The sequence below is a fragment of the Lactuca virosa genome, chromosome 8 (assembly GCF_052849685.1).
Source record: "Lactuca virosa cultivar CGN04683 chromosome 8, Lactuca_virosa_CGN04683_v6, whole genome shotgun sequence".
NCBI classification, from domain to species: domain Eukaryota; kingdom Viridiplantae; phylum Streptophyta; class Magnoliopsida; order Asterales; family Asteraceae; genus Lactuca; species Lactuca virosa.
This window is the reverse complement of record NC_136433.1, coordinates 272,969,249-272,986,682: the sequence shown is the minus strand read 5'-3', so window position 1 is coordinate 272,986,682 and position 17,434 is coordinate 272,969,249. Positions and strand designations below refer to the sequence as shown.

Sequence of the window (17,434 nt, the reverse complement as noted above, 5' to 3'; positions counted from 1 at the left end):
AATGAACATTAAAGTTTAAAACTTAGTTGCAACCATTTAATTCTAAAGAGGTAGAACTAACAAATAGATAAACATTCAATTGAGATATTAGACTCGAATAATTAGAATCACATATTTTAAATATACTTTGATTAGAAAGTTTATTTAGAGAAATGGATTGTTGAAGTTTTTTAGCAAGATTAAAGACCATGCAAGTAGAAATCTCGTGACAAAATTAACTTGAAAACATAAATATTAATAAGGAAAAGTCATTCAATCAGCCAAATCAATTTGAAAACAAAAGTCATGCAATAAAAATTAACTTGAAAACAGAAGTTGTAATAAGAAAAAATCATTATCATTTAATCAACCAAATCAACATGAAAATAGAAACCACCCAACAAAAATCAAAAAAAATCATTGGTGGTACCTTTAACAAAAAAAATTCCAAAACATTCTACGATTAATGAATAAAATTCCAACTCCAAATCAAGATCATATAAACACAAAAATCAAACAAAATGCTATAATTAATGAGAAAATAAAACATAAAAATGTGAAGAAGGAATATAATCAACTAACCTTTAGTAAGGATATAAAAGGAAAATGTGGTATCATTCTCTTTTAGTTTTGAAATAACTCAAAAAAGTTCACCGACTTCAAATTCAACAGACCATGCAACTATGCAACTAGGTATTTGTAAGAAATCCTCAAAATCAATTCATAGTGATATCTTTTTCCTAACTTCCGCCATCCAAAAGAAAATCTCACTTTTCATTGTAAATTTGAGAAACTCTTGCAAATTTGGTTTACACGGTAAAAAATAAATAAATAAATAAATAAATAATCAATTCATGTAAGTGGGAGGCACCAATGTTTTCGAGGAAGGAGGAGAAGATGATGATGACCGATGTGGGACCCCATTTTTAAGGTTATGGGGTGTGATATCACACCTCCCTCACTTTTTGCCTACCACCTCAATGTTATGTTACTCTCCCTCCTCTTCTTCCACTTCCATTTTTATATATGAAATGATCACTTCTCACTACCTCTCACTTTTAATGCAAAAAGCCTGTTGTATTGTACAAGTGAAAAACCATAAAGAGGGTTGGTTGGGTGTGGATTTCAAGCATATTAGCTTCATTTATGCAATGAAAGAAGCAAGGGGGCAGTGTTCACCGACTGTAACATTCCGTTTAAATTAATTAAAATAAATAATAAACCCGGAGCCCCAAGATGTAAATTTATAATTTATGTTATTTTATAATGGCCCTAAAACCAATAATATTTAGCGGAGAGTGGTTTCGGGGAGCCAAATGATATATTTTAGACTTTCGGAGGTTAAAGTGTAATTTCAGGACTTGTGTTGCAAAGGATTATACAAGTCAGGGGGTGTTTGGTATCATTTGGTCTTAAAATGAAAGAATTTATCGAAGCAGGGGCTAAGGAGTAAATTATGGACTTCATTTGAAGAGATTTTAGGGGGCAGGGTTTAAATGGTAAATATTGGATTAAGATTGAAAGAAAATGTTATGGGGAGGACCATTTCTGCTATTATGGCAATAAGTTTGGGTGACCGGGTATATAAGCTAACGAAACCCTAAACCTCGTATCATCCAAAGCCGCACCACTTTATCTCTCCCGTTTGCGGCCGCAAACCTCATGACCCCCCCCCCCCCCACCGCCGTTCGTTTGCTGTCAAAGCCGGAGAACCACCAGAAACGTCGTCGCCCCACTCCTCCGCTGCCTGTCGCCAAGCGCCGCTATCCATAACCCCGCTGTCGGACGTCGCGCTATGGAGCTGTGAATGACGAGTAGTTAGTCGTGAGCAGCCAGGAAGTTTCCGGTGGGCTTAACTTCCATCTCTCTCTCCTCCCCGTCGTTCCTCTCGGTGTTGGACGTCGTGAACATCATTGCTGCTGCCGGAGGCTATTGCACTGTTGTGGTCATTGTTTTCGGTGATGGATTGCCACCACTTCCCCGCTGTAAACACCCCTCTACCCCTGTTTTCGGTCACACCTGTCGTTTACCGCCAAAGCCACCCTTAACCGCTGCTGCTACCACCTTTAGCCACCCCGAAGGGCTGCCATGTTCGTGTCTCGTGTGGGTACGACGGTGTTGCTGCTTCACGATTGTGTGGTGTGTGTTTATTGTTGTTACTAGTCGGGGGTGTGTGTATGTTTTTGGTTGGCCAGAAAACCTCGAGAAAACCACCATGGCTGCCAACCATGGTGGCTGCCGCCTCTATTTCGGTTCTGCCACCCTCCACCACCACCGGTCACCACAAGCGTGGCTGTGTATGTGTGTGTGTGTTTATGATAGCTAGTGTGTGTGTGTTCATTTTTGGATTAAAGCATTGTAAGTGTAACTCGCAAAAAGAATAATGAAAAGGAAACTCTAACCACCACCGTGAGGTGGTGGCCGCCGCCGTGAGCCGCCAATGACCACCACTACCCGAGGTGGTAGTGGGTGGTGCCCGACTAGCGAAACCCTAATGGGCCTAATGAAGCCCTAATTGGTCTACGGACTTATTTTTGGGCCTATTGGGCTATGATTGGGTTGGAAACCCTAATTTTGGGATTATTGGTTTGGACTTATCGGGACCCGCATGTTGGACCACTGGAGTGAAGTTACGACTCAAGCCCGATTTCATTGTATGTTTGAACTTAATGGATTAAGTCCTTAATGGGTTAAGTAGGAACACTTAACCCTAATCGTCATTTTATGTGAAAAACCCTAATTGGGTTTAGATGCTTGTTGGGCCACTTACTGGACTAAGCTGTTGTGGGCCTTCGTGGGCCAATTGGGAACACATTTATGGACTAAGTGAAATTATTGGGCTTCATGATGATACCCATTAGAGAGACTTGGGCCCAATTTGGAAATTGGGCCATAAGTGGGCCATGATTGGGCCTTGAGGATTATAAGCCATTGGGCCATCAAAATGCCAATTGTTTGGTCTAGAATAAATGGTTGGGCCTTAAAATAAGTCCATGTAGAGGTTTGGGCCCAATTTGGAAAATTAAAAATGGGCCATATGTTGGGCTTTGGCTCATTACTTGGCTTTTAGGCCTTTGGAGTGTGATTTGGACCTTGGGCTTGGAACCCAATTATTAATTGGGCATTGTTTGATGTTGACAGTTCAGGAATCTATCAACCAGCAGCTGGAGTTTTATTCGCGGGACTTCAGCAGTGTCAGGTGAGTCTTCTCACCATACCAATGGGTCTAAGGCACCAAGGCCAACCCATTTTGTAGAGATGTGTGGTATACTTGTTGTGTTGAGTTATGTGGTACACTAGTTGATGTAGTGATATGTGGTATGACAGTTGGTTATATGTTGTTTGTTTATGTGATATTTGCATGAAAGACCATGGGGGGAGCCCATGGCACTTGGATGTAAGACCATGTTGTTGGGTTTTGAGCATTCTAACACTTCCTAAGTATACATGCAACCCTATTAAACCTTGGATCTATGTTTGTCTAAGATACATGCAAAATATTATTTTCCAAGGTTTATAACCTATCTAGCATGGCATGGGGTACTTTTAACCATAAAGGAACTAGATGAATTACATACCTTTTGTTGATTGTTGATTCCTTGGAGTTTGAGAGCCAAGCACCAATAATGTGAATGCCTCAAATGGAAATCACAAATCACCACAAACTTGGAAAATATATGAGAGAGTATTCTAACTCTTGATTTTGGCCACCACACTTACACACACACTTAGTGTCTTTTTCATGCAACATAAGCTTGTTTATATAGTGTACATGGTTAGGGTGAAACCCTAATAACCCATGTCTTTTCCTCTTCCAAGGATCCATGGGTAAAAGCTCCATGGATCATCCATGGACTTCCATATAAGCTTAGCCCATTAACAAATGAGCATTAGCCCACACCATATAAATATAATAGCCCATGATTTAATTAGTCTTCCTTTTAATCACTAAATCAATTCATAATTAATTCAAGATTAAAACTAATTAAGTAACATGACTTTATATTAATATATTATAACTTATAATATATTAATAAATCGTAAGTATACAACTCTCATAAAATTATCCATAACTAGTTCGGGTGAAGTGCAACCCAAATGGACCATGCCGGGTCGGGTCAAGTATATACCAAATAAGTTATGGACTTAGACACCTTATCCAACAGACTCCCACTTGGATAAGTCTAATAACTGTATTTGCGTATATTACTTCAGGAACCAACCGGCAATCGTAGCTCTCGAAAACTCTTGTGAACTATGAAGCGCCATTTTAGATAAGTGATCATATAATCCTCTGCTCTCATGATATCAGCCGGACAAATACATGGAACAACGTCTTACTTATTATCTAGCAGTTGTTTCTCGATTTCCGATTTGTTTGACAAAGAACTTAACTGAACACATCAATTTAGTTCTGACCGGGCCCGGTACATGGGTCAACACAAAATTATCGAGGGGCCCAAATATCGCTTCTATTTCTAGAAGGAACAGATAAACTTCGACTCATATGCTTGTTCTACTACTTATTGAATTGCACACAAAGGAACGTTTTATAACATCAAGTTACTGATGCGTTTACGTGCAATCAATGCACAACCAACTCATAGGTAACAACTCATATCTCTAGGTTTGAAGACTTATATGATATTACCGTCTCACGATCACTCGAGATAAATTCCATGAAGTGATACAAGTGAGCATGGGTTTATTCTAATACTCATAACTTATGAGCACTCACGAACGTTGTAGCAACCATTGCTATGTCTAAACACCTTTAGCCATCTACAAACCCAATTCATGACAATCTTGATTCATACCTACTTCCGACGTATGACCGATTGTGGAGGTTTGAATAAATTAATTATTCTTGAAGTCAAAACATGCAAAACTGAAACAATAGTAAATAATTGACAATGATAGTAACACTTTACTCATAAATAAATCACAAATTTTATTCATCATCAAACGTCAATTACATTTTACAAGTTTCAGAAAAGGCTATCTAATCTGTAAAACTAATATCGTCCCTCAGCCCGATGCGCCTCGCATGCTGCAAATGCTTAACCCTCGTTAGTCCCTTCGTAAGGGGATCCGCAGGGTTCTCATCTGATGATACCCTCTTTGCCACGAGGAGTCCTTCTTCTATCTTGTGTCTTATGAAGTGATATTTTCTGTCAATGTGTCGGGATCTACCATGATCTCTTCGTTCCTTGGCTAAGGCAACCGCACTATTGCTGTCACAGAAAATCTCCATTGGCTCCTTAATAGCTGGTACAACTCCAAGGTCTCCGATGAAGTTCCTCAGCCATATCGCCTCCTTTGCCGCTTCACTCGCTGCTATGTACTCTGATTCACAAGTCGAATCAGCTACAGTCTCCTGTTTGGAACTCTTCCAAGTGATTGCCCCTCCATTTAAGGTAAAGACCCAGCCCGACTGAGAGCGGAAGTTATCCCTATCAGTCTGAAAGCTAGCATCACTATACCCTACTACTCTCAAGTCATCACTCCCACCAAGGGTAAGGATCCAATCCTTAGTCCTCCGCAGGTACTTGAGAATATTCTTTACCGCAGTCCAATGAGCCTTGCCAGGGTTCCCCTGATATCTGCTGACCATGCTCAAAGCGAAGGCCACATCAGGACGGGTACAAGTCATAGCATACATGATCGAACCAACAGCGGAAGCATAAGGTAATCGACTCATCTCAGCTATCTCATCTTCTGTACTCGGGCTCTGAGCCTTGCTCAGTTTGGCATTGCTTTGGATCGGTAATTCTCCTTTCTTGGAATTCTGCATGTTGAACCTTTTCAACACCTTATCCAAGTAGATACTCTGACTAAGTCCAATTAGTCTTTTACTCCTTTCTCTTAATATCCTTATCCCTAGGATATAGGTAGCTTCTCCAAGGTCCTTCATAGCAAAGCACTTCCCAAGCCAGGACTTAACCTCCTGCAAGGTTGGGATGTCATTTCCTATGAGTAGTATGTCATCCACATACAGTACCAAAAAACTAACTATACTCCCACTAGCTCTGACATACACGCAGGACTCATCTTCACTTCTTGAGAAACCAAACTCTTTGACCTTCTCATCGAAACAAAGATTCCAACTTCGAGATGCTTGTTTCAATCCATAAATGGATTTCTCAAGCTTGCACACTCTATTGGGGTACTCTGCACTGACAAAACCTTCTGGCTGATTCATGTAAACATCCTGAGCCAACTTTCTGTTAAGGAAAGCGGTTTTGACATCCATTTGCCATATTTCATAATCATGAAATGCAGCAATGGCTAGCATAACCCTAATAGACTTAATCTTTGCTACTGGTGAAAAGGTTTCATCATAATAAATTCCCTGAGTCTGAGTAAACCCCTTCGCAACCAGTCGAGCCTTATAAGTGTGCACCTTCCCATCCATGTCGGTCTTATTCTTGAAGATCCATTTGCACCCGACTGTCTTACGGCCTGGTACATTGTCAACCAAGTTCCAAACTTGATTGTCATACATGGACTGTATCTCGCTGTCCATAGCCTCCTTCCATTTAGCAGACTCTGGGCCTGCCATGGCTTCCTTAACACTGTTAGGTTCATCCAGATTTACCAGTGTACTGTCACTGATAAATGTATCACCTTCCGTAGTAATATGAAATCCATAATAAAACTCACGTGTGTTCCTAACCCTTGTGGAACGCCTCGGAAGTACAGACTCGTCAGCTGGATCAACAGGAATTTCGTCCTCAAGTTGATTGCTAGTGTTTGAGGTTCCTTCACCAATTGAGTCTTGAATTTTTTCAAGGTCAATTTGCCTCCCACTGTCTCCTTGGCTTATAAATTCTCTCTCTCGAAAGACTCCTCTCCTAGCCACAAAGACCACATTCTCACTGGGTCTGTAGAAGAGGTAACCAAAGGATTTTTGTGGGTAGCCGATGAAAATACACCTTTCACTTCGAGGTTCGAGCTTGTCATGAGTTTCGCGCCTCACGAAAGCCTCGCAACCCCAAATCTTGATATGGTCTAGATTGGGAACTTTCCCAGTCCACATTTCATGAGGTGTTTTGGCAACCTTCTTTGTAGGGACTAGATTAAGGATGTGGGCGGCAGTCTCTAAGGCATACCCCCAAAAAGAGATTGGTAGCGAAGCTCGACTCATCATAGAGCGAACCATGTCCAACAAGGTTCGATTGCGCCTCTCAGCTACACCATTCAGCTGTGGTGTCCTGGGAGGTGTCAATTGTGAGACAATCCCACACTCCTTAAGATAGTCGAGGAACTCAGTACTAAGATACTCACCACCTCGATCAGATCGAAGCATCTTAATGTTCCTGCCCAATTGATTTTCTACTTCCTGTTTAAACTCTTTAAACCTTTCAAAAGTTTCTGACTTATGTTTGATTAAGTAGACATAACCATATCTACTAAAATCATCAATAAAAGTCACATAATAGCGATTAGCATCCCTTGTGGTGGTTTTGAATGGTCCACATACATCAGTATGTATAAGGTCCAACAAACCCTCACCCCTTACACAAGTACCAGTGAAGGGTGATTTTGTCATTTTTCCAAGTAGACAAGACTCACAACTATCATCCGACTTGAGGTCGAACGACTCCAAGACTCCATCCTTTTGGAGCTGGCCTATGTGTTTCTTGCTTACATGTCCAAGACGACAATGCCACAAAGATGCTTTATCCAAGCTAGTAGAAGAACCAATACACAATACATTATTCCCTAAATTATCTACAACCGATACAGCTTCATACACACCATTACAAGGTAATGCTTTAAAATAAAGAATATTATTAAAGAAAGCATTAATACTACCAACTTCATTATCAAAAGAAAAGGTAAAACCTTGTTTGTACAAAGCATGAAAGGAAATAATATTCCTCGCCATTTCAGACGAGTACACACATTTATTCAAATCTAACTTTAACCCACTATCTAGCAACAAAGTATAAACTCCAATCTTGGTAACAGGTGCAACCTTCTTGTTCCCCATGATTAAGTTTATCTTTCCGTGCTCCACATCCTCACTTCTTCTTAGGCCCTGCAAGTCACAACAGATGTGAATACCACAACCTGTATCAAGAACCCAAGAATTAGAATATGGTGAGTTATTAGACAATATAGTGTAAATACTTGCATGGGATGGTTTTACTTTCACATCCTTGACATCCTGCAAGTACTTTGGGCAGTTTCGCTTCCAGTGCCCCTTATTTTGACAGTAGAAGCATTCAGCATCCTTAGGGATGGCAGAAGGAGTGATAGAACCACCTTTGGTTCCAGATGAGGAGCCTTCAAGGGACTTTCCCTTGGTACCCTTCGAAGGGTGCTTCCTCTTCTTCCCTTTGCCTTGCCCGATAGCCAAAACAGGGGTAGTAGTAGGAGTAGGAGTAGCAACCGACTTACTCTTAAGACCACTTTCGGCAGTCTTCAGAAGTCCTTGAAGCTTACTGAGTGTGACTTCCTCCTTGTTCATGTGGTATGTCATACGAAATTGATCATAACACGAGGGCAAGGAGTGCAAAATGATATCAATTGCCAACTCCTCAGGGAAGTTCACATTCAGTTTCATTAGACGGTCCACATACCTTTGCATTTTCTGCATGTGGCTCGTGATTGGTTCGCTATCCTTCATACGGGTAGTGATCATGGAGGAGATTATTTCATACCGCTCTTGACGAGCACTCTGATGGTACCTTTCCATCAGATCCTGATGCATCTCAAAAGGGTAATAGTCCTCATAGGACTTTTGGAGTTCAGCTGTCATAGTGGCCATCATGATGCATGCCACCTTGGTGGCATCTCTTTCATGTGCCTGATACTCAGCGACCTCCTCAGGAGTAGCAGTGGACTCATCAAGCTCCTTTAGCTCTTTATCGAGGACATATTCCTTGTCCTCATAACGAGTAACCATCCTGATGTTTCGGATCCAATCCATGAAGTTGGAACCATCAAAGATGACCCTCCCACAAAGGTTCATGAGGGAAAAGGAGCCAGTAGGGTTAGAGCCCGAAGCTTTGTTGTCGGAAGACATCTGAAAAGAAGAAAACAAGTTTAGATTAGATATATCGAATCCTTAATAATACACCCAAATGTAATATTAAGGCTAGGATCCAACACAATATATTATAACTTAGAAGAGGGATGCCGTAATCTAAGCTATAATATATTTGAAGGTAGGTGAATGACGATTCACCAATTTCCACCATGAAAACGAAATGAATTATTAGGTTTAATTGGTTTTGAAATTCCTAGATTCCTTTGAGATTCATTGAACTTTTCAATGGCATGTTTCAATCTCGATTGTGCCCTTCAAGTTTTGTGACTGGGATGCCGAGGATCACAAAACAAGGTGTGAATAACCATGCAAATTCACTTGGTACCCTTAATATTATCACCTAATCAATGTGCCGGTTAACCACACACGCTCCACCGATCTATGATAAACATTAAGTCACCCTTCGTGATCCTTACTAGTCCAAGTTAGTGTGCCGGTTAACCACACACGCTCCACCAACGACTTGGTAAGGTACAAAGTGTGAATTTTATGGGTTAGCACCATATTCACATTTTCCTAAAGTAACTAAGATTGGGAATTTATAAAAGGTTTAGTTACTTTATAAATTCATCATACTTTTAATGAGAATTTATAAGTCCTTGTCCTACCCGTTCGGCTAACGACCCTCCACCAGTCAAGCAAGCGGTGGGTGAGAGTGGACACCCATTAAGTTGCCATTTTATAGGCAACAACCTTATACCCACCTTATAGACTGGCTTCGTGAATGAGGCGTACTAGCGGTAAGACGACTTTAATCTTATACATATATATAATAATTAACCATTAATGTTATAAATAGTATAAGGGTTGAATTTTAACTTTTAAAACTCTAAGGGTTTGGAATTAAAGTATATTAAAGTGTGTGTAACTTTACAAATTCCAAAACTTGAGGACAAGTTTTGAAACTATTCAAAACTTTTCATTTCATAACTTATGAATTAAAGGTTCATAAAAATGAAGACTCTTCATTTCCATGTAACTTATGTGTTTTAAGTGTGTGTTTAAAAGAAGTGACCTTTGGATATCCATAACTTGAGGACAAATTATGGACTCCATTAAAACACATAAATGATCAAGAATTAATCCTAAACAATTCAGCAAATAATTCCTATCATCTTCTAAATTCATAAGAACATGAACAAGATCATCAAAGTTTCAAGAATTATATGAACACATACAAAACATGAAATTTTGATATAAGCTATTGTAAATGGATTAGAACAACCATTACACCAACTAAAACAAGTTTTAAAACACCAAAACAGTTTAGGGTAATGTTTCTAGTCCATTTCCAGCAGCAAAAGTCGAAAATCTGCATTCTGAGGCTCCTACTCGCCGAGTGCACGAACCTACTCGCCGAGTAGGATGAGTTTACACATGAACTCGGCGAGTCCCCCCATGGACTCGGCGAGTTCATCAGTCAGATAGCAAAAAATCGACCTTTTATCACTATTTTGCATCAAGTATCAAACAAACAAGCCTAGGCTCTGACACCACTGTTGGGTTTTGAGCATTCTAACACTTCCTAAGTGTACATGCAACCCTATTAAACCTTGGATCTATGTTTGTCTAAGATACATGCAAAATATTATTTTCCAAGGTTTATAACCTATCTAGCATGGCATGGGGTACTTTTAACCATAAAGGAACTAGATGAATTACATACCTTTTGTTGATTGTTGATTCCTTGGAGTTTGAGAGCCAAGCACCAATAATGTGAATGCCTCAAATGGAAATCGCAAATCACCACAAACTTGGAAAATATATGAGAGAGTATTCTAACTCTTGATTTTGGCCACCACACTTACACACACACTTAGTGTCTTTTTCATGCAACATAAGCTTGTTTATATAGTGTACATGGTTAGGGTGAAACCCTAATAACCCATGTCTTTTCCTCTTCCAAGGATCCATGGGTAAAAGCTCCATGGATCATCCATGGACTTCCATATAAGCTTAGCCCATTAACAAATGAGCATTAGCCCACACCATATAAATATAATAGCCCATGATTTAATTAGTCTTCCTTTTAATCACTAAATCAATTCATAATTAATTCAAGATTAAAACTAATTAAGTAACATGACTTTATATTAATATATTATAACTTATAATATATTAATAAATCGTAAGTATACAACTCTCATAAAATTATCCATAACTAGTTCGGGTGAAGTGCAACCCAAATGGACCATGCCGGGTCGGGTCAAGTATATACCAAATAAGTTATGGACTTAGACACCTTATCCAACACATGTGGGAGAGCCCATGGCTGTCCGGCAGGGAAAGACCATGGGGGAGCCCATGACACTTAGGTGTAAGACCATGTGGGGGAGCCCATGACATCCTTGTGCAGGGATACTTGGTAGAGATAGCTTTTATAGCTAATGTGTTATGTAGAGATAGCTTTATAGCTAATGTTATGTGGTAGAGATAGCTTTATAGCTAATGTTATGTGGTAGAGATAGCTTGTATATCTAATGTGATATGGGTTATGTGGTAGAGATAGCTTTTATAGCTAATATGATATGTGGATTGTGTGTAGGGTATGCTCTGGGGAACTTACTAAACTTCGTGCTTACAGTTTTGTTTATGGTTTCAGGTATCATTGTTTTGGAAAGGAAGGGCTCAGCTTGATCGCAGTGCACACACCCGTGTTTCCGCAATATATGATTTTGGGATGAACTCTGATGAATGTTTTAATTAATCATGTTTTTGGAATGTTTTGATTTAAGTTATATACGTTTTGTTTGCATTGAAAAATGAAATTTTTACCCTTGATTTTTGGGTCATTACACTGACGACCCATCGTAGCCACATTAGCCTCACCGTAGCTTCAACTAGGGGTGTTCAAAACCAGATATATCTGAAACTTGAGATAGTTATCCGAATTCAAAATTTCGGATGTCTGTGTTTTGGATATCAAAATTTTCAAATTTGGATTCAAATATTGGAATCGAATTTCAATTTTTTTATGAAATAAAGAAAAATTAAATTTTTAATAAAAAAATTGAGAAACCACTAAAATATAAACCTTTAACGTCTTATACTTTGAATACACGATTATCAATATAAATTGTATTGACCATTAAGTTGTCCATTTCAAAGTGTTTAATGTCACCGTTTTTGAATAAGATGTGTATGCCATAATATCGTATATAGTTCATATTTAGTATGTTTGTTTAAGTTTTTGTTAAATTTAAGTAAAAAACGAATTTTTTTTTATTGAAATTTCATAATTTTTATTCAGATTTTAAACCTGTTCTTAAGATTCCGAAAAAAAAAATTCGAACTCCAAAATTTCAGTTCGAAATCCGGAATGTTTGTCGATAATTCTGAAATATCAGTCTGGAATATATTTTTTTTATCAAAAAAAATATTTTTTCTCAATCCGTAATGATCATTCTGGATTTAGTGGTTATTTTTGCCAAAAAAAACCCATTTTTTATTATATTATTCGTATACATATCAAAAGTAACTAGATGATATTGTAGGGATCATCAATACATTTATGTGCATATAAAGAATGCGAAAACAGAGTTAAAACGAAGAAGTTATTAGTGTTTGAAGTTGGAGTAGAATTGGGTGAAAACATGTCACCATGGAGTGGAAATTTACCTTCCACATCGTGGCAAGTGCCACGGAGTTGCAAATTGCCTTCCACGACATGGCAAGCGCCACAGAGTGGCAATCTGTCTCCCACAGAGTGGAAGTTGGGCAGGCTCAAACCCATGATTTTTAGGATTTTCAATGTATTATAGGTAAGGATTCATGTTTTAAGGTATTTTCTCAGCGGCCATCTCATCTAGAACCCCTTGGGAGAAACCCTAGCATCCATCTTCATATTTTAACCTTCTCCCTTCTCATCTCATCTATTTTTGGAGTGTTTTTGGTGGTTTTGGAGTGAGGATTTCATGCAAGATTGATCCTTAACGCTTGGCAGTTGAAGATCTCAACTTTCATTTACCTTCCAGACAATTGTAAGTCATAAAGTTCCAAGCTTTATTGCATTTCATCCTTGGATCTAGGTGTATTTAGTATTTTGGTCCATTTTATTGAGTTTTGGTCCTATTTGAGGCTTGTTCCATAGAGTTCGGAGAACTCTTGATCTTTTGAGTAATGTTTAGGTTTAGATGTGGTCATTTGGGTGAAGTAGAGAGGGTATGCAATAGCTCTTTTTACTTCATGCATGAAGAAATGTGTGTTTTGGACATCTTATGAACTAGATTTTTAGATCTTACTTGTTTGGAGCTTTTTAATGGATAAAGTTAGAAACTTTATCCATTCAGACATGATAAGGAATCAGATTTCAATGTTGGAAGCTTGGACTTAATTGATTAAGTTGAGAAAAATGAATTTTTGGTCCCTTTGAGACTAAAAGTTTAGATCTTAGTTTTTTGGACCATCCTAATTTAGAAAGTTGGAAACATTATCCATTATAAAGCTATTAAGTACCAGATATGATGTTATGAGCCTTTATCTTTAGGAATTAAGTTCTTAATAAAGAAAGGGGTATTTTTGCCAAAGACCAGGCGTGGCCAAGGAAGGCCCACGACGTGGTGGTGCTCTGAATTTCAATTGTTTTGTCATGTAGTCCTTACGACGTGGCAGAAGCTTGACCATGTCGTGGCGACCGGCTGAGTGACCTTTGACAGTTAACTTTGACTTTGACCAAGTTGACTTTTGGGTCAACTTGGGGAAATTAGGATCCTAGATTGAGGATTTGTCTCTATTTGATTAATAGGTGACTCGTAATTCCGGTGCTTGTCTTCTAGTGAGCTGTGTGGATATCTGATAGTTGTCGAGGTGAATCTCCTCACTCTATTCGTGGGTCGAAGGCACCAATGCTAGACCACTTGATTATGTTTATGTATCCTTATGTATAGGATGTTTTATGTAGTAGCGGTATGTTAGGCAAGTAGACTTGTTTTTATTACCTGTGTTTGCTTGATATTGATTATATGTGTATGTCGACATGTTGTGGTTAGGTTGAGGCGGTCCAGCTGTGTACTGAAGGCCAAGAGGCCCGTGTGGTCAAGTTGATATTGTAGCCCCAAAGGAGAGTGGTCCAACTACCGTAGGTCTTGCGAGACGAGCCAGTAGATTGTAGGCTCGGGAGAACGGTCCAGGTATACTGTAGGCCTCACAAGGCGGTCCGGGCAGACTGAAGGCTTGTGATTGCATGCATTGTGCTTGTATTTGTTGTATTTTAGGGAACTCATTAAGCTTTGGCTTACAGTTGTTGATTTCATGTTTTTAGATACTTTTGATGATCGGGGGAAGACGAAGATGTGATCATACACATCCTACTATTGTTTTATGTTTTGAGGGATTGACTTGATACTTTGATTTTTTGGGATATGATTTGAAAACAATGGTTGTTTATCTATGATTTGTTGTGGAAATGTTTTTATAAAAATGAAAAAATTTATCATTGGTTTTTGGGATGTTACATAACAAAAGTCCATGCAACAAACAATCTTGAAAAGATTTTCATAAAGATGTCATAAAAATCGTGAATTCACAATAAATATGAGCAAATTTAAAATATATAAAAAAACAATTTTTCAATATATAAAATAAATTATAAAATTATTTTTGGTGGGAACATAAAAAAATGACCATTTTAATTAAAATCTTCCTCATTTGACCATTTTCTTTAAATCTCAATTATCATCAAAGTGGGATCGTGATCAGAATCTATCTAGTGATAATTACTATTCAATCTATTAATACCAAAAGCTATGAAACGTTTTTCAAACAGAAACTACACATATTACCGTTAACGTACTTTTATCGATCACTAAACCCTCATCTTCTTGATCCTTCAAGAACACGATTTTTACAGCAATTGATGATTAATGAGTTGAATTCACAAGTAGATAATCAGCAATGTGGACGAACAAAGACTCAGCGAATTCAACTCCAAGAGGATTTCCGTTCTCCACACCTCAGCCGGAGAAGAAGCGATGCTATTCTTCAAACATGTATTCTTCTCCGCCATTCCCGATTCGGCAACCACCGTTGCCGGCGTCGGAGAAGAAATGGGCACCACCGCAATCCGGTAACAGTAATAGTCTTTTCCATGTCATCCACAAAGTTCCCGCCGGTGATTCTCCATACGTCAGAGCCAAACATGTTCAGGTTTGATCGATTTCTTACTTTCTCTTTTCACCGATTGCTGGTTTCTTTCCTTTCTTGTAAATTCTTTGAATGTTCTTTTGTTAAAGAATCTAAACGAATGGTGATCAATTTGTTCTTAAATTATTGAAAAAAGACTAATTACATTTCTAATGATCACAATCTGTTCGATAAAATGCCAAAGTGAAACCACTCTGAACTAATCATCTAATCTTCTAATCTGCTTAAAGGTTTATAACTTTATATACTGATCTTGTAATCTTTGTTGATAGTTAGTAGACAACAATCCAAGCAAAGCTGTATCAATGTTTTGGGCTGCTATTAATTTGGGTGATCGAGTTGATAGTGCTTTAAAAGACATGGCTGTAGTGATGAAACAGTTGAACAGATCAGATGAAGCAATCGAAGCCATCAAATCTTTTCGTCATTTATGTGCACTAGATGCACAAGAGTCTCTCGACAACATTCTTCTTGAATTATACAAGGTTAAATATGTCTTTTCCACATTTATCAAGAATCAGAACTTAACAATTTGCATTTGTTAACAGAGATCAGGACGCATTGATGAACAGATTGGATTGCTTCAATCAAAACTTAAGCATATTGAAGAAGCTACTTGCATGAATGGGAATCGAACTAAGCTTGCTAGATCACAAGGGAAGAAGATTCAAATCACCATGGGACAAGAGTATTCAAGGTAGAAAACTAGAAATGTAGAATCATCTTTAAAATCGACAGATTTCTCATTCATAGTTTTAATTTTTGATCTTGAGGATGAAAAGTGCATTTATGTCTTTTGAATCAGATTATTAGGGAACTTGGCGTGGGCTCACTTGCAGCAAGACAAGTATAAATTAGCCGAAGAGATATATCGGTATGAAAGAGGCAAAAAACCATATCCAATTGTTGAAAAAATATCTAATTTTGTTGAAAACTTTTGTGAATTTGGATCTGAATGTTGCAGAAAAGCGCTTTCGTTGGAACCTGATAAGAACAAGAGGTGCAATCTAGCGATCTGTTTGATGTACATGGAGAAGATGACGGAAGCGAAGTTTCTTCTGAGTACAGTGAAGGATTCAAATCGGAATCGGGACTTTGAAGAAGATTCATACGCGAAATCATACGAGCGAGCGATTCAAGTAATGGAAGAATTGGAAATGGAAAAAAGACGTAACACCGGAAATCAATCGTCGTTCTCTTCGTTTCTCAGTAGACACAAAGACTCAGATTCCAACGAGAAAGCGACGACAAGAGGAAAACGTAGCAATTCCGTTTCCGATCCCGGATTCCGTCGCGCTTATGCATCTCCGTCGCCGATCTGTGGCACGCCTAGGGTTCCGTTTACCCAGCCGAGAAGACGAGATTGGGAGAGAGCTGATTCCGGTGGTTGTTTTAGGAAATTACATTTTGAAAAGGATGGAGAAGATAAGATAGAACCAGGGAACGTGGGTGGTGAAATGACGGAAATACCCTCGAAGGTGGAGAAGAAGAGTTGGGCGGATATGGTGGAAGAAGACGAACAGAATCAGAATCTGCTTGACGAAAATACGGATTATGGTGATAATGAAAACATCAACGAAGAAGAAGGTGAAGATTATGGTGATGAGAATACGGATTGTAATGTAATGAATCGGAGGATTGAATCGTTGAGTTTACAGGATGGATATCAAACGCAACCGGGGACTGCTAAAAGTAAAAAGGTTGACCGGTGTTTGACTTTTGGTAGCATGAGTCAAAATCGAAGTGAAGAAGAAAATTACTGGTGTTCTTCGTCTGAAAGGAAGGAAAGCTTGGGGTATGAAAGCTTGAACGGTGGCAATGGAGGTTTTCCGGCGAGAAATGGTTTTAAAGATATAGTTTTGACTTCGGAAAGGCCGAGAACTTTAGAATGATTCTGGTAATATGTAGGTTTTTCCCACGTGTTAATATCTTTTTTCTTTTTGGTAATATGTAGTTTTGACTATTACTGCACTTATACGTGTAATTCGACATATAATCATGGATCCAATTTTCTCTCTCTATATATTTAAGTCTTTTAAGTGTTTACCATATAGTTAAATAATAAACTTTTATTAATATGTTCAATTATATTTTCACTACTTAGCATGCCATATTCAATCAAAAAGTATCAAATATCAAATATAATATATAGTGGCACTTATGAATGAACCCCTGCATCACATCAACAGTATTTGAATGGAAGTTGTTCCAATAACGACTATAATTATTAATGTAGGTTTGGTTGGAACTTCTTTG

At 38.5% G+C, this 17,434-nt stretch overlaps 1 protein-coding gene across 1 annotated transcript; it reads left to right on the top strand.

The window, feature by feature from the left end:
• Window positions 1-14,718: 14,718 nt before the first annotated feature.
• On the top strand, window positions 14,719-17,229 carry LOC145134084 (protein POLLENLESS 3-like). Its single transcript, XM_079069003.1, has 5 exons — window positions 14,719-15,181; window positions 15,451-15,663; window positions 15,727-15,875; window positions 15,984-16,052; window positions 16,143-17,229. The coding sequence occupies exons 1-5, from the start codon at window positions 14,930-14,932 to the stop codon at window positions 17,068-17,070; spliced, it is 1,611 nt and encodes a 536-aa protein (XP_078925129.1). The 5' UTR covers window positions 14,719-14,929; the 3' UTR covers window positions 17,071-17,229.
• Window positions 17,230-17,434: the final 205 nt, after the last annotated feature.